General features: G+C 41.7%; 1 protein-coding gene across 2 annotated transcripts in view; it reads right to left on the reverse strand.

The window, feature by feature from the left end:
* LRP2 (LDL receptor related protein 2) overlaps positions 1-16,932 on the reverse strand; it is a 139,146-nt gene that overhangs the window by 84,982 nt on the left and 37,232 nt on the right. For both annotated transcript variants that reach the window (XM_060280370.1, XM_035133370.2), the window contains exons 5-14: positions 13,687-13,797; positions 13,460-13,573; positions 12,505-12,621; positions 10,990-11,133; positions 10,226-10,345; positions 7,848-7,976; positions 6,563-6,732; positions 5,116-5,339; positions 4,030-4,236; positions 1,596-1,798 (exon numbers count right to left, since the gene is read on the reverse strand). In XM_060280370.1, coding sequence (XP_060136353.1) covers positions 1,596-1,798; positions 4,030-4,236; positions 5,116-5,339; positions 6,563-6,732; positions 7,848-7,976; positions 10,226-10,345; positions 10,990-11,133; positions 12,505-12,621; positions 13,460-13,573; positions 13,687-13,797 — 1,539 coding nt within the window. The remainder of the gene's footprint in view (positions 1-1,595; positions 1,799-4,029; positions 4,237-5,115; positions 5,340-6,562; positions 6,733-7,847; positions 7,977-10,225; positions 10,346-10,989; positions 11,134-12,504; positions 12,622-13,459; positions 13,574-13,686; positions 13,798-16,932) is intronic.

Genomic DNA, 16,932 nt, shown 5'->3' on the forward strand with positions numbered 1-16,932 from the left:
TGTTAGGTTTTCATGATGCTTTAAAATTCATTGGTACTTTTTACCTAAGTGCATGCAGAACATTAGGGACGAAATATCAGCTTTCCTCTACTCATGTTGAGTGCCTCCTATAACACATTTTACATGGTCAACTCCTGTTAAATCCGTTCAAATTTCCCAACCGTCTAAGCATTTCTGAATAGATTCTCAGCATATTGCAGACTCACAGATTTTGGTTTATTTATTTTTTCCAAAAGTAGTTTTTCTTTCTACATATCAAGTACATTTAAATCCCATTGATTTAAAAGGGAAAGCTAAAAGCACTCCTCTCTCCCATTGAAAACAATGGGACTTGAATTGCTTAACTTCTTGGATCAGAGGCTGTCTCACACCTAATTCACCTTGAAACACATTCATTCATTCATTCCAGCTAATAAGGAAATGCCGCTCTCCCCTTTAAGAGTAGTTAGAACAGTATGCTTTAAAAAAAGAAAATTACACACACACACACACACACACACACACACACCAGACCCTCCAAGTGTCCATATTTTCCAGGGACAGTCCCGGATTTACAGAAGCTGCCCCAGTTTCTGATTTGATCCTGAAATGTCCCGGTTTTCCTTAGGATGTCCCTATTTTCATTGGAGAAATGTTGGAGGGTATAGAGATAAGTAACTTATACAACCTTTAGAAGACACCTGAAACCAGCCCTGTTTAGGGAAGTTTTTTATTGTTTAATATTTCATTATGTTTTAATATATGTTGGAAGCTGCCCAGTCAGATGGGCAGACTATAAATGATCAGATTATTACTATGGAATAGGATGTCCCCATTTTCATCAGAGAAATATATCACACACACACATTCTCTCTCTCTCTCTCTCTCTCTCTCTCTCTCTCTCTCTCTCTCTCTCTCTCTCTCTCCATGCCAATATATACTTCAGAGGCTGGCTGAGGCCTAGAAATCCTCTTGTAAAGGGATATGCCATACACAGACCTTCCAAAAAGATGATCAGCACTGCCAGCTTTAACAACACTTATCACTTGGAAGATAGGGCAGGGTGCTTAGAATTAATATCCCAGCTGCCAACCTGTAAATAAGTATGCTGCGATGTGATGCCTGAAATCAAGTCTCCTGGCGATCTACCACCACAGTCCCTCAAGTGTGCAGTGTTGTCAGAGCTGACAGTACTGCTACCTTCGGCATCAAGGATGTGACCAAACCAACAAGGAGAGCAGCCCAAACTGCTAGATGCACGAAGTATCCCTTGCCCTGCATGCTGTTGTCATATCCATTGGGCTCCTTCTTCCCTTACAAGTGCAAAGATTCCGTTACGTTGGAGATGGGGAGCCCAAGGGCTTCCAAGTCCTATCCGTCACAGATGGCATGGTCGACGGTAAGGCTGCAGTTTAGCCAGACATGCCTTCCATCTGTTTGGCTGTATTTTATTCTTTGAAAGCTTCAAGGGAATAAGGCACTGAATGAACATCACCCATTGCCAAGCCTTCGTGCAACACAGTTATCACAACTAATAGCCAAATCCCACGGCATCCAATCGCACCTTCAGCCATTTTAAAGAGGCTACTTCCCTTTGGCTCCCTCATTTGACTTACCATAGGGCTGCCTGAGAGCATGATAGACCGCCACTCCGTACGGACGCAAGGAAGACTGATAAATAACTTGTGGGTTAGAATCCTCAAATTTATTAGCTTTCATCACCGCCATCTTTGTCCAGTCGGTAAAATACACATTGTGCTCAAAAAGGCTTATTCCGTAAGGATGAGGAATCAATGAGCCTCCGTGAGCTATTGTTCTCCTGTTTGTGAGTCAGAAAGAATTGTTTTTCATTAACAAAATCTGAAAACGAAGACTTATAGTCAGGCAAGATCAATATTACATTCAATCTCTGGTTAAGGTGGCTTCACAAGGGATTTAGCAACTGACCTGTGGAATCATAAACAAATATGTGCAGTGAGGGTCAAAGAAGAAAAATCATAGAGGAGAAAACTATTGGGATAATGTAAAATTGAGAAGCCTGTGAACAGGACATCAAGGAAGGGTTATAAGGGAGGTCAGCTACATGAGCTTTTTTATAAAAAAAGAAATTAAAGGGCTCCAACCAATAAAACCAATTTAACTGCTTTACTGGATCAGATTAAAGGCTCGTGTAGTTCTGCATCCTGTTCTCACAATGTCGAAATAGAAGACTATGGGAAACCCACAAGCAGAACCTGCACACAATGGCATTCTCTATATCTACAATTCTCAGCAACTGTTCATAATAATAATACTTTTATTATTTATACCCAGCCCATCTGGGTGGCTTACAGGACATATTTTAAAAAATTGTGAAACATCAGATGTTAAAAATTTCCCAATACAGGTCTGTCTTCAGATGTCTTCTAAAAGTCAGATAGTTTATTTCCTTGACATCTGATGACAGTGAACACAACCATCAGGACTAGTAGCTACTGATAGCCTTAATGGACTTTGGAATTGATTGTGGCATTCATTATGAAGCAAGGCTATTGGCAGATCCACACCAAACATTTAAAGCAGATCCGCCATACATTTGAAATATATGACTTCCCCCAAAGGATCCTGGGGAGTGTAGTTTCTCCCTCACAGAGCTAAATCTCCCAGCGTCCTTACCAAACTACAGTTCCCAGAATTCTTTGGGGGGAGGAGCCGTGTGCTTTAAATGTGCATTTGGGTGTGTGCTTTAAATGTATGTGTCAGAAGAACTGCTCCTGTACTACAGCCAAACGAATTGAAACTTTTGCTTAAAAAGTGCATTTTTTAATGTTATCTTAGACTGAGTATGCTGATTTTATATTAATAAACTAGCAACTGTTCCTCTCTGGAAGGAATGTTACATCTGAAGCTCCAGGCAGCAAGAAGTAACAAGCTTTTTTATCTTAAAGGTGGGGGAGAGTATTCTATTTGCGTTCTTGGTTCACTAGACAGTGGAAATTACCTTGAAAAGTCCAGATTACAAGGAAAAACAAAGATAGGACTTTAAAATTAAGTTCTCCACTGTAAACAAAAGGAGCAAATGAGACCAAAGGGGCTGTGTGGGTGCCAACTCCCTGGCATCCAGAGTTGTGCAGGGTTGTGTATTTAGGGATTGTCGTTTCCAGGAGGGATCCCTTCCCCTCCCCTACCAATCATCTCAGGATCAACATTTGAAGCCCCAAAACCATTCGCTTCCCGTACCCAAGGATATACAAATCAACATGGACAATGAAATAACCTTCTCCACTCCCACAAATACTAGGGATCAACACAATATTCTTATCCTTATCCTCTCCTATCAATGCATGCAACAAGGAGAGCCTACCACTTTTCTGTTAATAATTTAGCCCAGGAGTTGCCAGCAGAGTCCTTCAGATGTTGGTTGACCACAGCTCTCATCAGACCAAGCTAGCATGGCTAATTGTAAGGAATTATGGGAGTTGCAGCCAAAGAACATCTGAAGAGGTTAGCTACCCCTGGACTGTTACTGCTCGCAGATCCAGGGACAGTGGTGAATATCTTTTAAAAAATCCAGATGTTTCATAATATAGCTTCAAATATCTACCCATCTGCTTTATAATCCTGTGTGGATTTAATGGAAATCTATAACACACAACGGGGGTGGCGCAGAGCCTAGGGCTTGCTGATCAGAAGGTCGGCGGTTCGAATCCCCGTGACGGGGTGAGCTCCCGTTCCTCTGTCCCAGCTCCTGCCAACCTAGCAGTTTGAAAGCACATCAAAGTGCAAGTAGATAAATAGGTACCGCTACAGCGGGAAGGTAAACGGCGTTTCCGTATACTGCTCTGGTTCGCCAGAAGCGGCTTTGTCATGCTGGCCACATGACCTGGAAGCTATACGCCGGCTCCTTTGGCCAATAACGCGATATGAGTGCCGCAACCCCAGAGTTGGTCACGACTGGACCTAATGGTCAGGGGTCCCTTTACCTTTTATAACACACAACTCTCATAAATTGGAACAAGCGATAGTACAAATAAACTAACAACTAAAAATATTGATTAAACCTCTTCCCACCTCTGCAGTCCATCGTAAGTTACAGTTTCGATGTAATCAAACCGGCTATCCACCCAGTAAAGTCTCTTTGATACAATATCCAAAGTTATCCCAGCAGGCCAGCCTAATTTTGTTTTAACCAAGTCTAGGCGGTTTGTTCCATCCATGAAGGCTCTTTCCACTTTCGGATCACCAGAGAGACTATCCCAGTCTGAGAAAAATAAATAACTATAAAAGGAAAGAAGAAAAGAAAAAATCCACTGAGTGCCTCTCAGTCTTCATAGAAATACTAGAAATAGTCTTGTGGCACCAGACCAGCCGCTCTGCACACTGGCCAAGATAGGACACTGGAGGAACTAGGGGCAATGTATGGTATGTGTTACACCAGCCACAAAGAAATGCAAATTCTTATCACATCAGTCCCTCAAACTGCATGGAGTCCCTCACCAGTAATGCCCTCTGTCCCATGCAGAACCATTGCAATGAGAAGACAATGCCCAGCATCTTATGCAAGCTGATTTAATGTATACAATGGCCTGCCATCTCCTGCCACAGACATAAACACAGTGAATTGCACCGTACTTCTTCCTCTTCTCTTGGATTCAGCAAAACGTTCCTATCACGACTCTTGTACTGCTGCTCCTGAACAGAGTTGTTACAGAAGCGAACAAAGAAATGTAAAGCAAAAGTATGCAATTCTGCAAGAGGAAGAGAACAAAGAGCTGAAAGCTCTATACCAGGGACGTCCAACTCCCAAGAGACTGTGATCTACTCCCGGGGGAAAAACTAGCAGCGGTCTAGCCAGCCAAAGTTTTTGAGCTTTTTTAGGGGGAGTACTATACCCGGCAGCGATAACTCCCTCTTCCGTCTTTGCGATCGTGTGCGAATGAAGGACAGAGCGAGGGAGCAGGGCCAGATTATCTTTCCCCCCCCCCTAGCATCCGCTAGCATCAGGGGATCAACCTGTCCATCGCAGTTGACCGGTTGGACATCCCTGCTCTATACCATCATCTGTTCCTATATTTATTCTATAGTCCGTGATATTTCGAAAACTTTATACAGTTTACAAACGGAAGGGATTCTGTTTAATTCAGCATTATAACTTACCCAACAGTAGGATCGAGAGCTATTCCTCTAGGGTTTCCCAAGCTTTCAGCAATAAGAGTTACTCTGTTAGTTCCATCCAAATTTACCATATCAATTCTGTTGACACTGGTTTCTACTATATAGAGCTTGTTGTTAATCCAGTCCACAGCTAGGTTTTCAGGTGTGTCGACTGAAACGTTTAGAACTTCATGGATTTCTGAGCCATCAATACCAACTGAAAAAACCTGAAAGTAAAGTTTGAATTACAATGGTGAGGCCTTTGGACATTTAGAGCCCCCTCTGAATACAGGTCTAGGATCAGTGATTCCCTAACTTCAGTCTGCACTGACCACTTGAAATTTGTTGAGTCTTGGCAGATCCCTTAAATTATTTTTCTGCCTGCTGTAGCAATTGTAATGTGCTGTATTAGATGGTATGTGGTTTTCATTGTATTTCACTCTATGTTTCCTTTATTTCTTATATACTGTATTTTATTGTAATGCAATTTGAATTCCATAGAATTCAATACAAGAACAGAATAAAATACAATATAAAAAAATAAAAGAATAAAAAAACAATTAAAAATCAATATGAAGACTGAATGTGATGGATGTGCCATCTCCCATCTTCAACCACAAATCCACAGACATGTCATGGACCATCTGAGCAAAGTTTGGGATTGGGAGCCCTTGATCTAGGGGATGCAGAGAATGGGCTAGAGATGAAGGCAAATGTTCTCCACATCACCACTAACTAATTTGTTCTGAGAGAAAAATCCTTCCTGCTCCCCAATATAGATTTTTTTTGTTTTTTTGTTTTTAGTAACTGGACAGCAGAATATTTTTAATGGCATTTGCAAGGCAAGAGAAAAAGCAACTTGTTCTTCTTAACTCATATTCCCAATCTTTTTAAAGTAATTATTCTTGAACCATTTGGATTTGAAGCTGAATACACCTTTTAGATTATATGAACTTAATATAAGCAATGCATAAAAGCAATGAAATAAAATATTGGCCCATAGTACAACACACTGTCAATATTTCTTACCTAGAGCTCAATTATCTGTAATATACTTGAGGAATATTTGATTTTTATCTCCTCAGAGAACACAGTACTTTCACATTTTAAATGATCAAGTTTCAAGAATTTGCAAAGGAAAAAAAATACGCTCAATTTTGAAAGAATGTCTACTATTTCTCTTAATTAGGTTTTTGGACTCCATTTTCAATCATATTAAGAGTTGCTCAAGATAGTACCATAGCATAATAGCGTGCTTTGTTTGATATATCACATGTAAGAGCACAGCCTGCAAGTGCGGTCATTATCATAAAACCATCTCAAAGTTCGTTTTTGTTGGGAAACAAAGGAGGGCCCTGCATCTGTTCCGAGAAATGAAAAGTTATCAACACATCCTGCTCTTGGATCCCTCTGCTCCAAAAATGCCATTTTGCTCGGCATTTCAACCTACCTTATCTTGCACTGTATCTGTCCAAAATACTCTACGCAGCTGAAAATGAAAGTCCACACCGACAGCGACTCCACGGTTCCGGGATCTGACTAGAGTCTGAAAACTGCGTCCATGAAGATCTCCAACCAGCAAATCACGGCCATTAGAAAAAATAACTGAGGCAACTCCAGCTGAAAGAACAGACGGCCTTAATGTGACATTTATTGTGCAGTTGGGCATTAGCTAGAAAACTACAGAAAGGATGGGTAACAACCAACAGTTAACTGCGACAACTGTGTGTACCACCAGTCTATAAAAAATCACCTTACGGGCATACCTATTCTATAAATTTTCTAGAATCTGATTCTCTACGGCAACCCCAATATTAAGGCTCAATTTACACATGAAACAGAGGGTCATGATTCCCAGATTATCTGGTTAATGGTCTATACAGTTATCTGCTTGAATGAACAGGTATTATGCGGTTCATATCATAGCCCTATTCAGAACATTTTTCATTTTCTATGGCTTCTTAGGTCAATATATAACAAAGACCCACCACCACCAATTCACATGTTATACCTGGTGTAACATGTAAATTGGGTCTCATTCTCTGGGAGAAGATGAACATTAGGGTAATGACTTTTTCATTTTTCCCCCTCAAAAATTATTTCCTGTAGCACAAATGGATGAACTTTTGCCTATTAATGACTAAAATGAGGTATATTTCATTGAAATGTTTATAAAGGTTACGCACAAACCGTTTTTAATTTTTTTGTATGCCGTTTTACCATTTCATAAAATTGTATTAACAATTCTATATATATTTTGTATCAAATTTGGACACAACACCACATTCCACAATGGGGAGTGTTCTTAGCAACATAGGGTATACAAATGTCACACCCGCGCAAGGTAAAAGCCCCTTTTGGGGACCTCAAAACTCAGCCAGCAGACCCTGCCGGGCATGCTGGGAAAAGAACCTACAGGAGAGGTAGCAAAACATTGTCCTCTAGCGGCGTCTATACTGTTACTGCAGCTAAAAAAAAGCTTCCTTGTGTGTTTGATGACCCTATATAATGTTGTATATATGTGACTCTAAAGCTTGGGTTCAATTTTATATCTGCTTACAGTGACTTCAAAAATGGTCAAAGCATCCTTGCATTACACTCAAGGGCATTCCATTTATCACAAGCATATAATCGGCTTTCCTTTCAAGCACCTGTGAGATGACAAGATAATGTTACCGTAGCTTTCAAAGCATCGCTCAAGGGAGAAAGATCAACTCCCAGAGCTCCTGGCTTACATGAGGTGTTGGCTCGGCAGTGGCGGTGATGCTCCAAGACATAACCTTCTGCACAGTGACACCGATGGTGGCCAACGCGGTCTTCGCACACTTGGTCACAAATGCCCCACGTCTTGCAGTCGTCGAAGTCTGTGACACAGACAAGGTTGCAAACATTGCCAAGCACATTCTGTCCACAGAATTCATCACTTTCTTGCTGCCTATTTGCAGGAGTCCTCTCTTACACAGATGCACTTGCTTGCTTACTAACCGAAACATGCCCATCAGATTCAGATGTTATAAATGCATGCCGCTTCCATATTTTCCAGGAACTTAGGATCTAAAAATACCCAAGACTTCTGAGAATATTTTGAGTAAGGGGTCCACAGGATACAGCAGCAGCAGCAGCAGCAGCAACCACAACACCCAGCTCCTCTATGTGGTTGCATTAAGTTTCCATTCTCCTTAAACTCACCCGACTGATGCCCATCTTTGGAAAAACTGCTGCCTTGGCTAAAATGTGGGCTGCCGTTTAATAAAGATGACACACAGTAACACACAGCATGTAATGCAACAGGTAGGACATTGGGTTTGAACCCAGGTTTCAAGTTCAAACACCGGCTTTTGCTGCCCAGCCATGGAACAAACTGGGTGCCCTATTGTCAATCACAACTCCTCAGTGCTCAGTCTACCCTGATCAAAATGAAAGAGAGATAAATTTAGATAAATCAATTTATATGCTCAAATGCTTATTCAAACCAATCCCGAGCACTCGGTCCACTTATTTTACGATAAAAACTCACAGCAACTCTAAATTAAATCAGAGGTAAGTTAACTTGCTCTGTGATTTGGGAAAACCGCCTTTCTTAAAATGATGGGGACTGCAATGCCAGTATCTACGGGAAACTTCACAAAATCATGCTTTAGCAGAAGGGATATGTATAACCAATTTTTTAAAAAACAATTGTGCGTTTTTATTAGGGGTTTCTCAGCTGCACTAAAATCTTAACAATAAAGCAAATCATCTAAGTTTTGTCTTCTGACATTTCAGATATCACCTTGAAGTCAGACTTGCCTCTTATTCTCTCATCTCACAACATTTATAACAGGAGCAAGCAAGAACCAGATTATTGACACTAATTTGAACTCGACTTTCAGCATTAGAAGCTTAAACTCCTCCATCTCAAAAACTGTAAGGACAACTGAAATTGGATTACTTAGCAGGTGAATGGCTTTTCGTTTGCTATCTGAGTGAACCAGAATGAAGAACAAACCAACAGACAAAGATCTAGTCCTCAGGGAGGATGGCTTGTACCACTTCAGACGGGGCTCCCAAATTTGCACACTCTTTCAAACAAACAAACAAAATTATCCACACATAGGAAAAAATAGCCTGACAGGAAGAAGACTGGACCTTCTTCTCTGCTAGTTAGTTTTCTGAATGGTGGAAATGTATTATATGGGAGAAAATTCAGCTGAGCAGCCCTCCTTCTGCCATCTATAGTCTGAAGTGGTACTGTCAATATGCACCTTAAGAGAACTAGGTCAAAAGGTAATGGGGAGGATTACACAACCTTATTGTACTAACTTACACCTTTAAGCACCACACACTGCAATACTCTGCCTTGTCACGCATGCAAAAAGCCCACTGCATTCACTGGGACATCACCGTATATATAAAACTGATGACAAGAATACCACAACAAGTGAAAAAGGCAAGTAAAAAAGCACTGGCTGTGCTATACATTGGAAAGCAAGCTACCATTTTTCCTCCGCTGCATTAGAAGTAAAGCCCCATTAAAGTCCAGATATGGGGCACAGCATGCCTATCCAACAGAAATTCACAGCATCCGAAATGCATTGAGCTACTATTTAGCAAAATGCAAGCTCAACCACCCCATTGATACTTGTCAAAATGGCCTTTATTGGGAATAAAATGATTAAAACTATTCATGCTTCACGACATCTAACACAGCTTGTGTACCTGTTTGTTTTTGGAAAACATTTCTATAGATTATGAAGAAATATCCTGCAATCAGATGGTCATTGGTGTTCTTACATTCCCATCAACAAAACTATGAATAACTTGGAAAGCATTATAAGCATCTCAACAGGTTCCACGTTAATAGGGGTGTTAAGCAACTTTTTGCTGAGATGTGTCAAGTAACGGTTATAAAACAGGCAAACTTGAAGTTAAAATGCATGAAACTGATTGCTATCAGGCAATCAATCAATGGGGTACAATATCAAGCAAATCTGAACCCGTGGGTCACCACAACAAAACAAAACAAAAGGGTGGTGACAATAGCTTTAGAAGATTGAGAGTTCTTAACATCCATGACAATTGTGGGGAGGGAGTTTAGAGATGAACGATCAGTATCTCAACATTATTCACTTACCAATGCAGGTGCGGCTGTCATTGCTGCTGATTATGTATCCTGCAGGACAATAGCATGTTCCTCCAGAAGGGGAAGAGTGACAGCGGTACTGGCAGCTCAACGCCGCACAGCGAGATATGTCTGCCAAAAACAAAATCATTTTGAATATCACCCTTAAGACAAAGTATGAGCAGCTTGGTTCTGCAGACTGAATTGTACAGGTATCTTGTTTGTCTGTCTGTCTGTCTGTCTGTCTGTCTGTCTGTCTGTCTCTCTCTCTCTCTCTCTCTCTCACACACACACACACACACACACAAACAAACACACTGTTTCAGCAAACAGGGAACAAATGGGAAACCTTAACTATAAGCCAATGTGTGCACAATGCAAAGACATCACTTGAGAAATGGGGCCATTTTGCACCATGAGCTCAACCAACAGCTATGTTCACAGGCCCCGTCAAACAGATGACTACTACTGTGCGATGCAAGCTTAGGAATTGCACCCCAGTAGTTATGTGTTTGATGATTCCAGGTAAGCATTCATCTTAGGGGACTGCCACTGATCTCTGTAGACAAACCATACTTAAAATTAATGAGGAAACTTTTATGTGGAAGAAGCATTGCAAAAAAATCAGAAAGGGTGTCCCAGACTTTGTGAATGCAAGTTAAACAAAGTCTTGCTCCCTTCTCTTCTTTCCAATACTGGGTTCTCAGAGATGAACCATAGTTGCCTAGATGGCAAGACTGATCCTCCATACACTTTTGCACATGCTATTTACTCACTGCAGTGTCTGCCTGCAGTTATGTTTGTTTCATCTTCTCTGCCTGGGCAGTCCGGAGTCCCATCGCAGACTTTGCCAATTGGAATACACTGTCCTGACAGAGGGCAGGCCCATTCACCAGGGTAGCAATCTCGATGCCCGCTCTCTAAGGAACAGAAGAGAGAATCATTACACAATATCAAATAGTATTTCAGGTTTGAAGAAGCATTTGTTATTTTGAGGGGTGGGGTTGTCGTAAGCTATCTGAAGTGCAGCATAACTAGAAAAGCCTCCATCAGCCAATCTTCTACTTCTGTCTGCCTCTCTCTTTCAGCTTCAAGGTACTCAAGGAAAAAAAACTTTTCTACTATTTCCAGCGACCAATTCACACATTGCGCAGAAATGAACCTGGGTTTGCCAACAAGGAAATGGCTGCCTCCAATCACATCTCCTTGACATGCCCGCTTGTAAGATATTCCATGTTTGCAAATCGTTATTACTCATAATCACACATTGTATGTTGAAATGTAAACTTAAAACACTGTAAATGCACAGCTAACAAATCAAATGGATGAAGTGGCTTCTGTTTCTTCGGGGGCGGGGGGACAGTATGGCAGAATACAGGCTGAATTTTAAAAAGACTGAGAATGTATGTGCATAGCTGCCAAGTCTCCCGTATTCCCCGGGAAATCCCCATTTTTCCAGCTGTTCCTAGCTGAAAAAACGGATTTTTTTGTTTTTCCCCGGTTTATTCTGGCGCGGCGGCCATTTTGGAACTGGGCGGAGCATGCTCAGAAGCGACTTTTGACGCTGCTCTGCCCAGTTCCAAAATGGCTGCAGTGTGACTTCAGGCGCGGCAGCCATTTTGGAACTGGACAAAGCAGCATCAAAAGTCACTTCTGAGCATGCTCCGCCCAGTTCCAAAATGGCAGCAGCGCTACTTCTGGTCTGCTACTTCCGGCCCGGTCCCTTATTTCTCCGACAGCAACTTGGCAGGTATGATGTGTGTGTGATGGTGGAACTCTTACTGATTTCAGAAACATCTGTCAGGTTGAGCAAGGAATAAGTAAATGGGGTGGCACTTCTGCTTTAAGACAGCCTACGGTCACACCATTTTGACAAATATGTCTTGGGTTTCACATACATATCTTTCTAACTAGGAATTAGACCTTTCTGGTATGTATCATGCATTTTGTGGCAGATAGATTTTTTTTAAAGGATCTTGTCCCTCAAGTCCCTTAAATGATTTCATCACTTACCACATACTAAGGCACCCTGAGTTTAAACAAAACCTCTGATATTACATCTTGAGCACCAAAGTACAGTTGAGGATTGCTATGTCATAGTCTAATGTTCTGGACTGAACTTGGTAACAAAAGCTACATATTGCTTTAAAAATGGAACGCTGTAAAAGAGGGTACAAAAATATGGCAAGTTATCTTCTACCTGCATTTGTATAAATCGTCACCCAGAAGGGGCAGGAAAGTCATATTTGCAAATGTCACTACTTCTGAAGCCAGTTTATTTCATTGCTTACCACATCCTATTTCATCTTCGTTATCTTCGCAGTCATCATCTCCATCACATACCCAGCTCTGATGAATACAGCGACCACTTGGGCAAGTGTAGAAATTCCCTTTACAAGCTGCATATGCTGAGGAAGAAAACAGCAAAAAATAATAATAAAGAATTCCCCACATGCCAAACTTTTCACACTACCTCCCTGGACTCTAGACATATGTACATGGAAATAAAACTTGCTGGAGCAAGCTCAGACCACTAAGGTTTGGTGCCCAATGCTTCTGCTGCCGTCTTAACTTCTTTCTTTTCTACCAGGCCTGCAAGCAGGAGCACAGACACCTGAACTGGATGGAAGCAGTAGAGCAGAGCAGACTAGGAGGGGACCCACAACCACACATTACAAAGGCAGGAGAAAGACAGACTGGCTTTAGGAAAGAAGCAGAAGTGCCTTCTATTCCAGCCCCCAAACAAATCTTCCTTCAAAGAATCTACCTCCAAGAGCAAAGAGTGGAAAGCATCCCCAGTATTTCTGACCTACCGTAAAGCAACAAATAAGAAGAATTTTTGTCCCATGTTACTGAGCTTAGCTATGTTGACAGAGATATGTCCCATCCACGGATTTCAGTTGCGAGACATCAATCTTCAGTGTACACGCGCACACACAAGTTTGAAATGGTCCAGGTTTGAGTGAACCTGCTCCACTGCTGGTAAAACTCACAGGTACACTGTCCAATATTCTAAACAGTACATTTCATACTTAATCAAGCTCAGCCTCTAGGTCAGGGAAGGGGAAGCTGTGGTCCTCCAGATGCTGTTGAACTCAAATTCCCATCAGCCCCACCCAGCATGGCATTGGCCAATTATCAAGGATGATGGGAGTTGTGGTCCAACAGCAATTGACAAGCCACAAGTTCCCTATCTATCTCTGAGCTGTAAAGTAGTGAAAGAAGCCCAAGTGAAAACTGACGTACTGCAAGAGTTTTCATCGCTCCTGTCTCCACAATCATCATCGTGGTCACAAACAAAGGCTCGGGGGATACATTCTCCATTTCCACACTGAAACTGGGCATTGGAGCATCCACGAGCTGAAAAGAAGGAAAAACACGTGAACGTAGCCTAGAAAGAAATGCCAGCATTTTGGTTATTATGATCAAGCACACCAGTTGAATCCTCCATGGTGTGCATACACAGTACTTACTGCAGTTGGTTTCATCAGAGGCGTCTCTGCAGTCCACATTGCCATCACAGCGTTGGCTTGCATTAAAGCATGCTCCATTGGAACACGATAGCTGATCACACGTTGGGTACTCTGCAAGGGGAAAGATGCTTTATTCTAATACATCAGAGAAGCAGTTAGGCTATACATCAGCAACGGTGGAAACTGTGGCTCTTCAGATGGACTCCAGCTTCCATCAGCTTCAATCACCATGGCCTATGATCAGAGATCTTTGGGAGTTGTGGTCCATCATCATCTAAAGCAGGCATAGGCAACCTTCGGCCCTCCACATGTTTTGGACTACAATTCCCATCATCCCTGACCACTGGTCCTCTTAGCTAGGGATCATGGGAATTGCAGGCCAAAACATCTGGTGGGCCGAAGGTTGCCTATGCCTGATCAATTCCCCTCCCGGCTGTTCATTATGTCACTTAATTTTGTTTTCATTGTTGCTTTATGAAACATCCGTCTTCATCCTTTTTTGACACTGAGCTCTTGAATCATCCGCCAGTTTTCCCAAGACTGCAAGCAATCTATGCAGTCCGCTTGGGCATTATTTACTTCTTCCCCAGAACCAAAACCAACCCAAGACATTTCACTATCTGTGACGGAGCAGCAAATGGCAACCGAGGTCAAGGTGTATGGTATCCAAGGCCAGTCAAGTTATTCTAACACTTATGGCAGAAAATCACCCAAGCACTTCTTTTCCTCCCTAGCAGCAGAAATAGAGCAGCAATACATTAAATAACTAGTGATTTGCTAACGAACAGCAAAATTTTACAATGCTCAAAATCAGCTGCCCGAGGCAGCCTCCTCACTCTGCCTAATGGTAGGACTGGCCCTACCCAAAACAATCGTAGGAAGAGTTTGGGGGAAAGTGCTAATTCACGCACTCACTTCCACTTCTCTCAGCACTACAAGGAAATGTGATCGACCAAATGGAAGATCTCACAGTGTAGGATCTCCTCTCACCAACAAGATTAAAATTTCTTTAAATACAGCTCCCCATGTTCAGATGACTGAGGGAATTCAGATGTTGTCATTCACTTCTTATTTCTGGTTCAAGCTTTGCAAACAAAAGGTACCTGCAACTGCAGAGCTGCAGAACCTCTAGACCTATAACTACGATAGCATTGTTTTCCCATAATCTTTCCTATAGTTCATTAACTATTATTATTTTAATTCATTTGAAGATTTTTATTTCAGATTTATTTTTAAAGCGCAGTTTTTTGCTGCAACGTTTCCTATTGTGTTTCTAAATCATTGTCTAAATGAAGCAACAGTAGTAAAACCTTATGAGCCCAGGGCAGGATAATCATCGGGGACAGCTGGTCATTAGAGGCTAATGGGATTAATCTTGACAATATTGTAACAGCTGCTAGCTGCTCCATAGACAGTGCCACATATACGTGGTGTTGTAGACTGTGCAGTTGAAATGCTTCATTAACACATTCTTTGGCCAATCTTCAACCTGGTGTAGTTGAGGGCTCCAGCTACTACAGCGTGAAAACCACCGGGAATGCTCAACATGCCCCAAAAGTGGAAAATGCCAGCAGTGATATTCCTTTGCCATTGATGATGCTTGGATTTGTGCCTGGTCCTAGAGACCATCTACAACAGCAGCACAGGAGGAGGAACGAAACATCCACGATTTCAGCAGCATGCACCAGCACACTATGTGTCAGCCATAGTTTATTTGGGCATCAGTTCGCGTTCTGATTCACATAGCAAAAATGGGTTGGCCCAACCACAGTTTCCCTACAGTTTAGCAGCACAGCGCAGAAGCAAAATAGTAAGTCACAGTTGGTGCATAGTTGGTGCATTAAGATGCTTGCCCATAAAAATGGCAAATTACAGGTGTCAAGAAATCAGCTTAGGGTTGGGTTGTATGGAGGAGAATGTGCTCTTTCCTGAGCTAGTAGGATGCATGTAAGGTAAGTCTGAACAGGACTGTAATAATAGTCCTGTTCAAAAGACCTGGTGTTTTTAGAGTTTCAGGGCTTCAGCTGGGGTGGGGAATAGGGTTGAAGCTTGGTAACATTTTGTTAATAGGAAAGCATGAAAGAAAGATGGGATTAAAAATGGCTCCTATAAAAGTATGGGAAACTTAAGTGTAAGGCAATTAGAGCCACCCTTTATATATTCTTCTGCATGCTTTCCTTCTACATTCTTCACAATGGTTTTAACTGAAATGTTCTTGAAAGAGAAGCAAGCCAGGATTCTAAATCAGAGCAATGCATTTATGTAAGTGGAGAAAACCATTATTTTTATGAAGCAGAAACAATAATTAAATGGACTGGAGCTGAAACACTGGTCTGATGTTTATCTTAGCCTTTGCATGGGTAGTTTTTTCTTGCTGTTAATCCCATTAACAGTAAAATGGGCTGTGGCCTTCAATCTGCTTGTTCCATTTTACTTGGTGTGTAACTGCAGAGCACTGTGCATTTGATCACTCTCTTAAATATTATACCTCATTCAGAAACATTGTTTATCTCGTACACAGTTAAACCAAATTCTGTACTGTATGTCTTTATTTTCAGAGTGGTTTCAACAGCAGCTCGTTGCCTTAAAAGTTTTAATCCAAAGCTCTCCTCGTCTTTATTGGCTGACCGTATTTTCGTTCATGGGTCCCATTCTTTAATTCTGACTTCAAAGCACTGCTATTTATCTTCACTGCTACCGAACATTATAGCTGAATCCAGTCCATTGGCTTTTGCAGGAGAATTTTATACAGAAGCTAGTCACAGGAAGTCACATGCCTCGATGACATTGAGAACATTTTTCTGCAAAGATTTTGCAGAAGAGGTGTACATTGCTCTGTTACTGAACCCTATTAAATGGCCTTTGATGCATCAATAAATCTGTGTACTGACAGTTCTTTCCAGAGCTGAAGATCCTGCCACATGAAAGATTCTTTGAACCGAGTGTGGTAAAAGAGAGAGCTATGAGGGGCTCATATTGTTTGTCACTTTATCCACATTGTATGCCCTCCAAAACATTAGCACAGTTTTGCTATTTGCTGCCATTAGGTTTCCCATAATCAGCGCAACGCTCCTATCTTTAAGACCCCACACTAACAGGCACCTCCCTTCTGTCGATTAAGAAGGTTTGTCAACACCAACCCTTTAATTAGTCGTAATGACTGCCGTTGAAAGATATGAAGCCTTCCCTCAGCCCAAGGCTGAGTCTACCACTCTGTAGCAACCCCAGGATTTATTGGTCCAAGGA

Source organism: Zootoca vivipara, chromosome 1, assembly GCF_963506605.1.
Source record: "Zootoca vivipara chromosome 1, rZooViv1.1, whole genome shotgun sequence".
Classification (NCBI taxonomy): domain Eukaryota; kingdom Metazoa; phylum Chordata; class Lepidosauria; order Squamata; family Lacertidae; genus Zootoca; species Zootoca vivipara.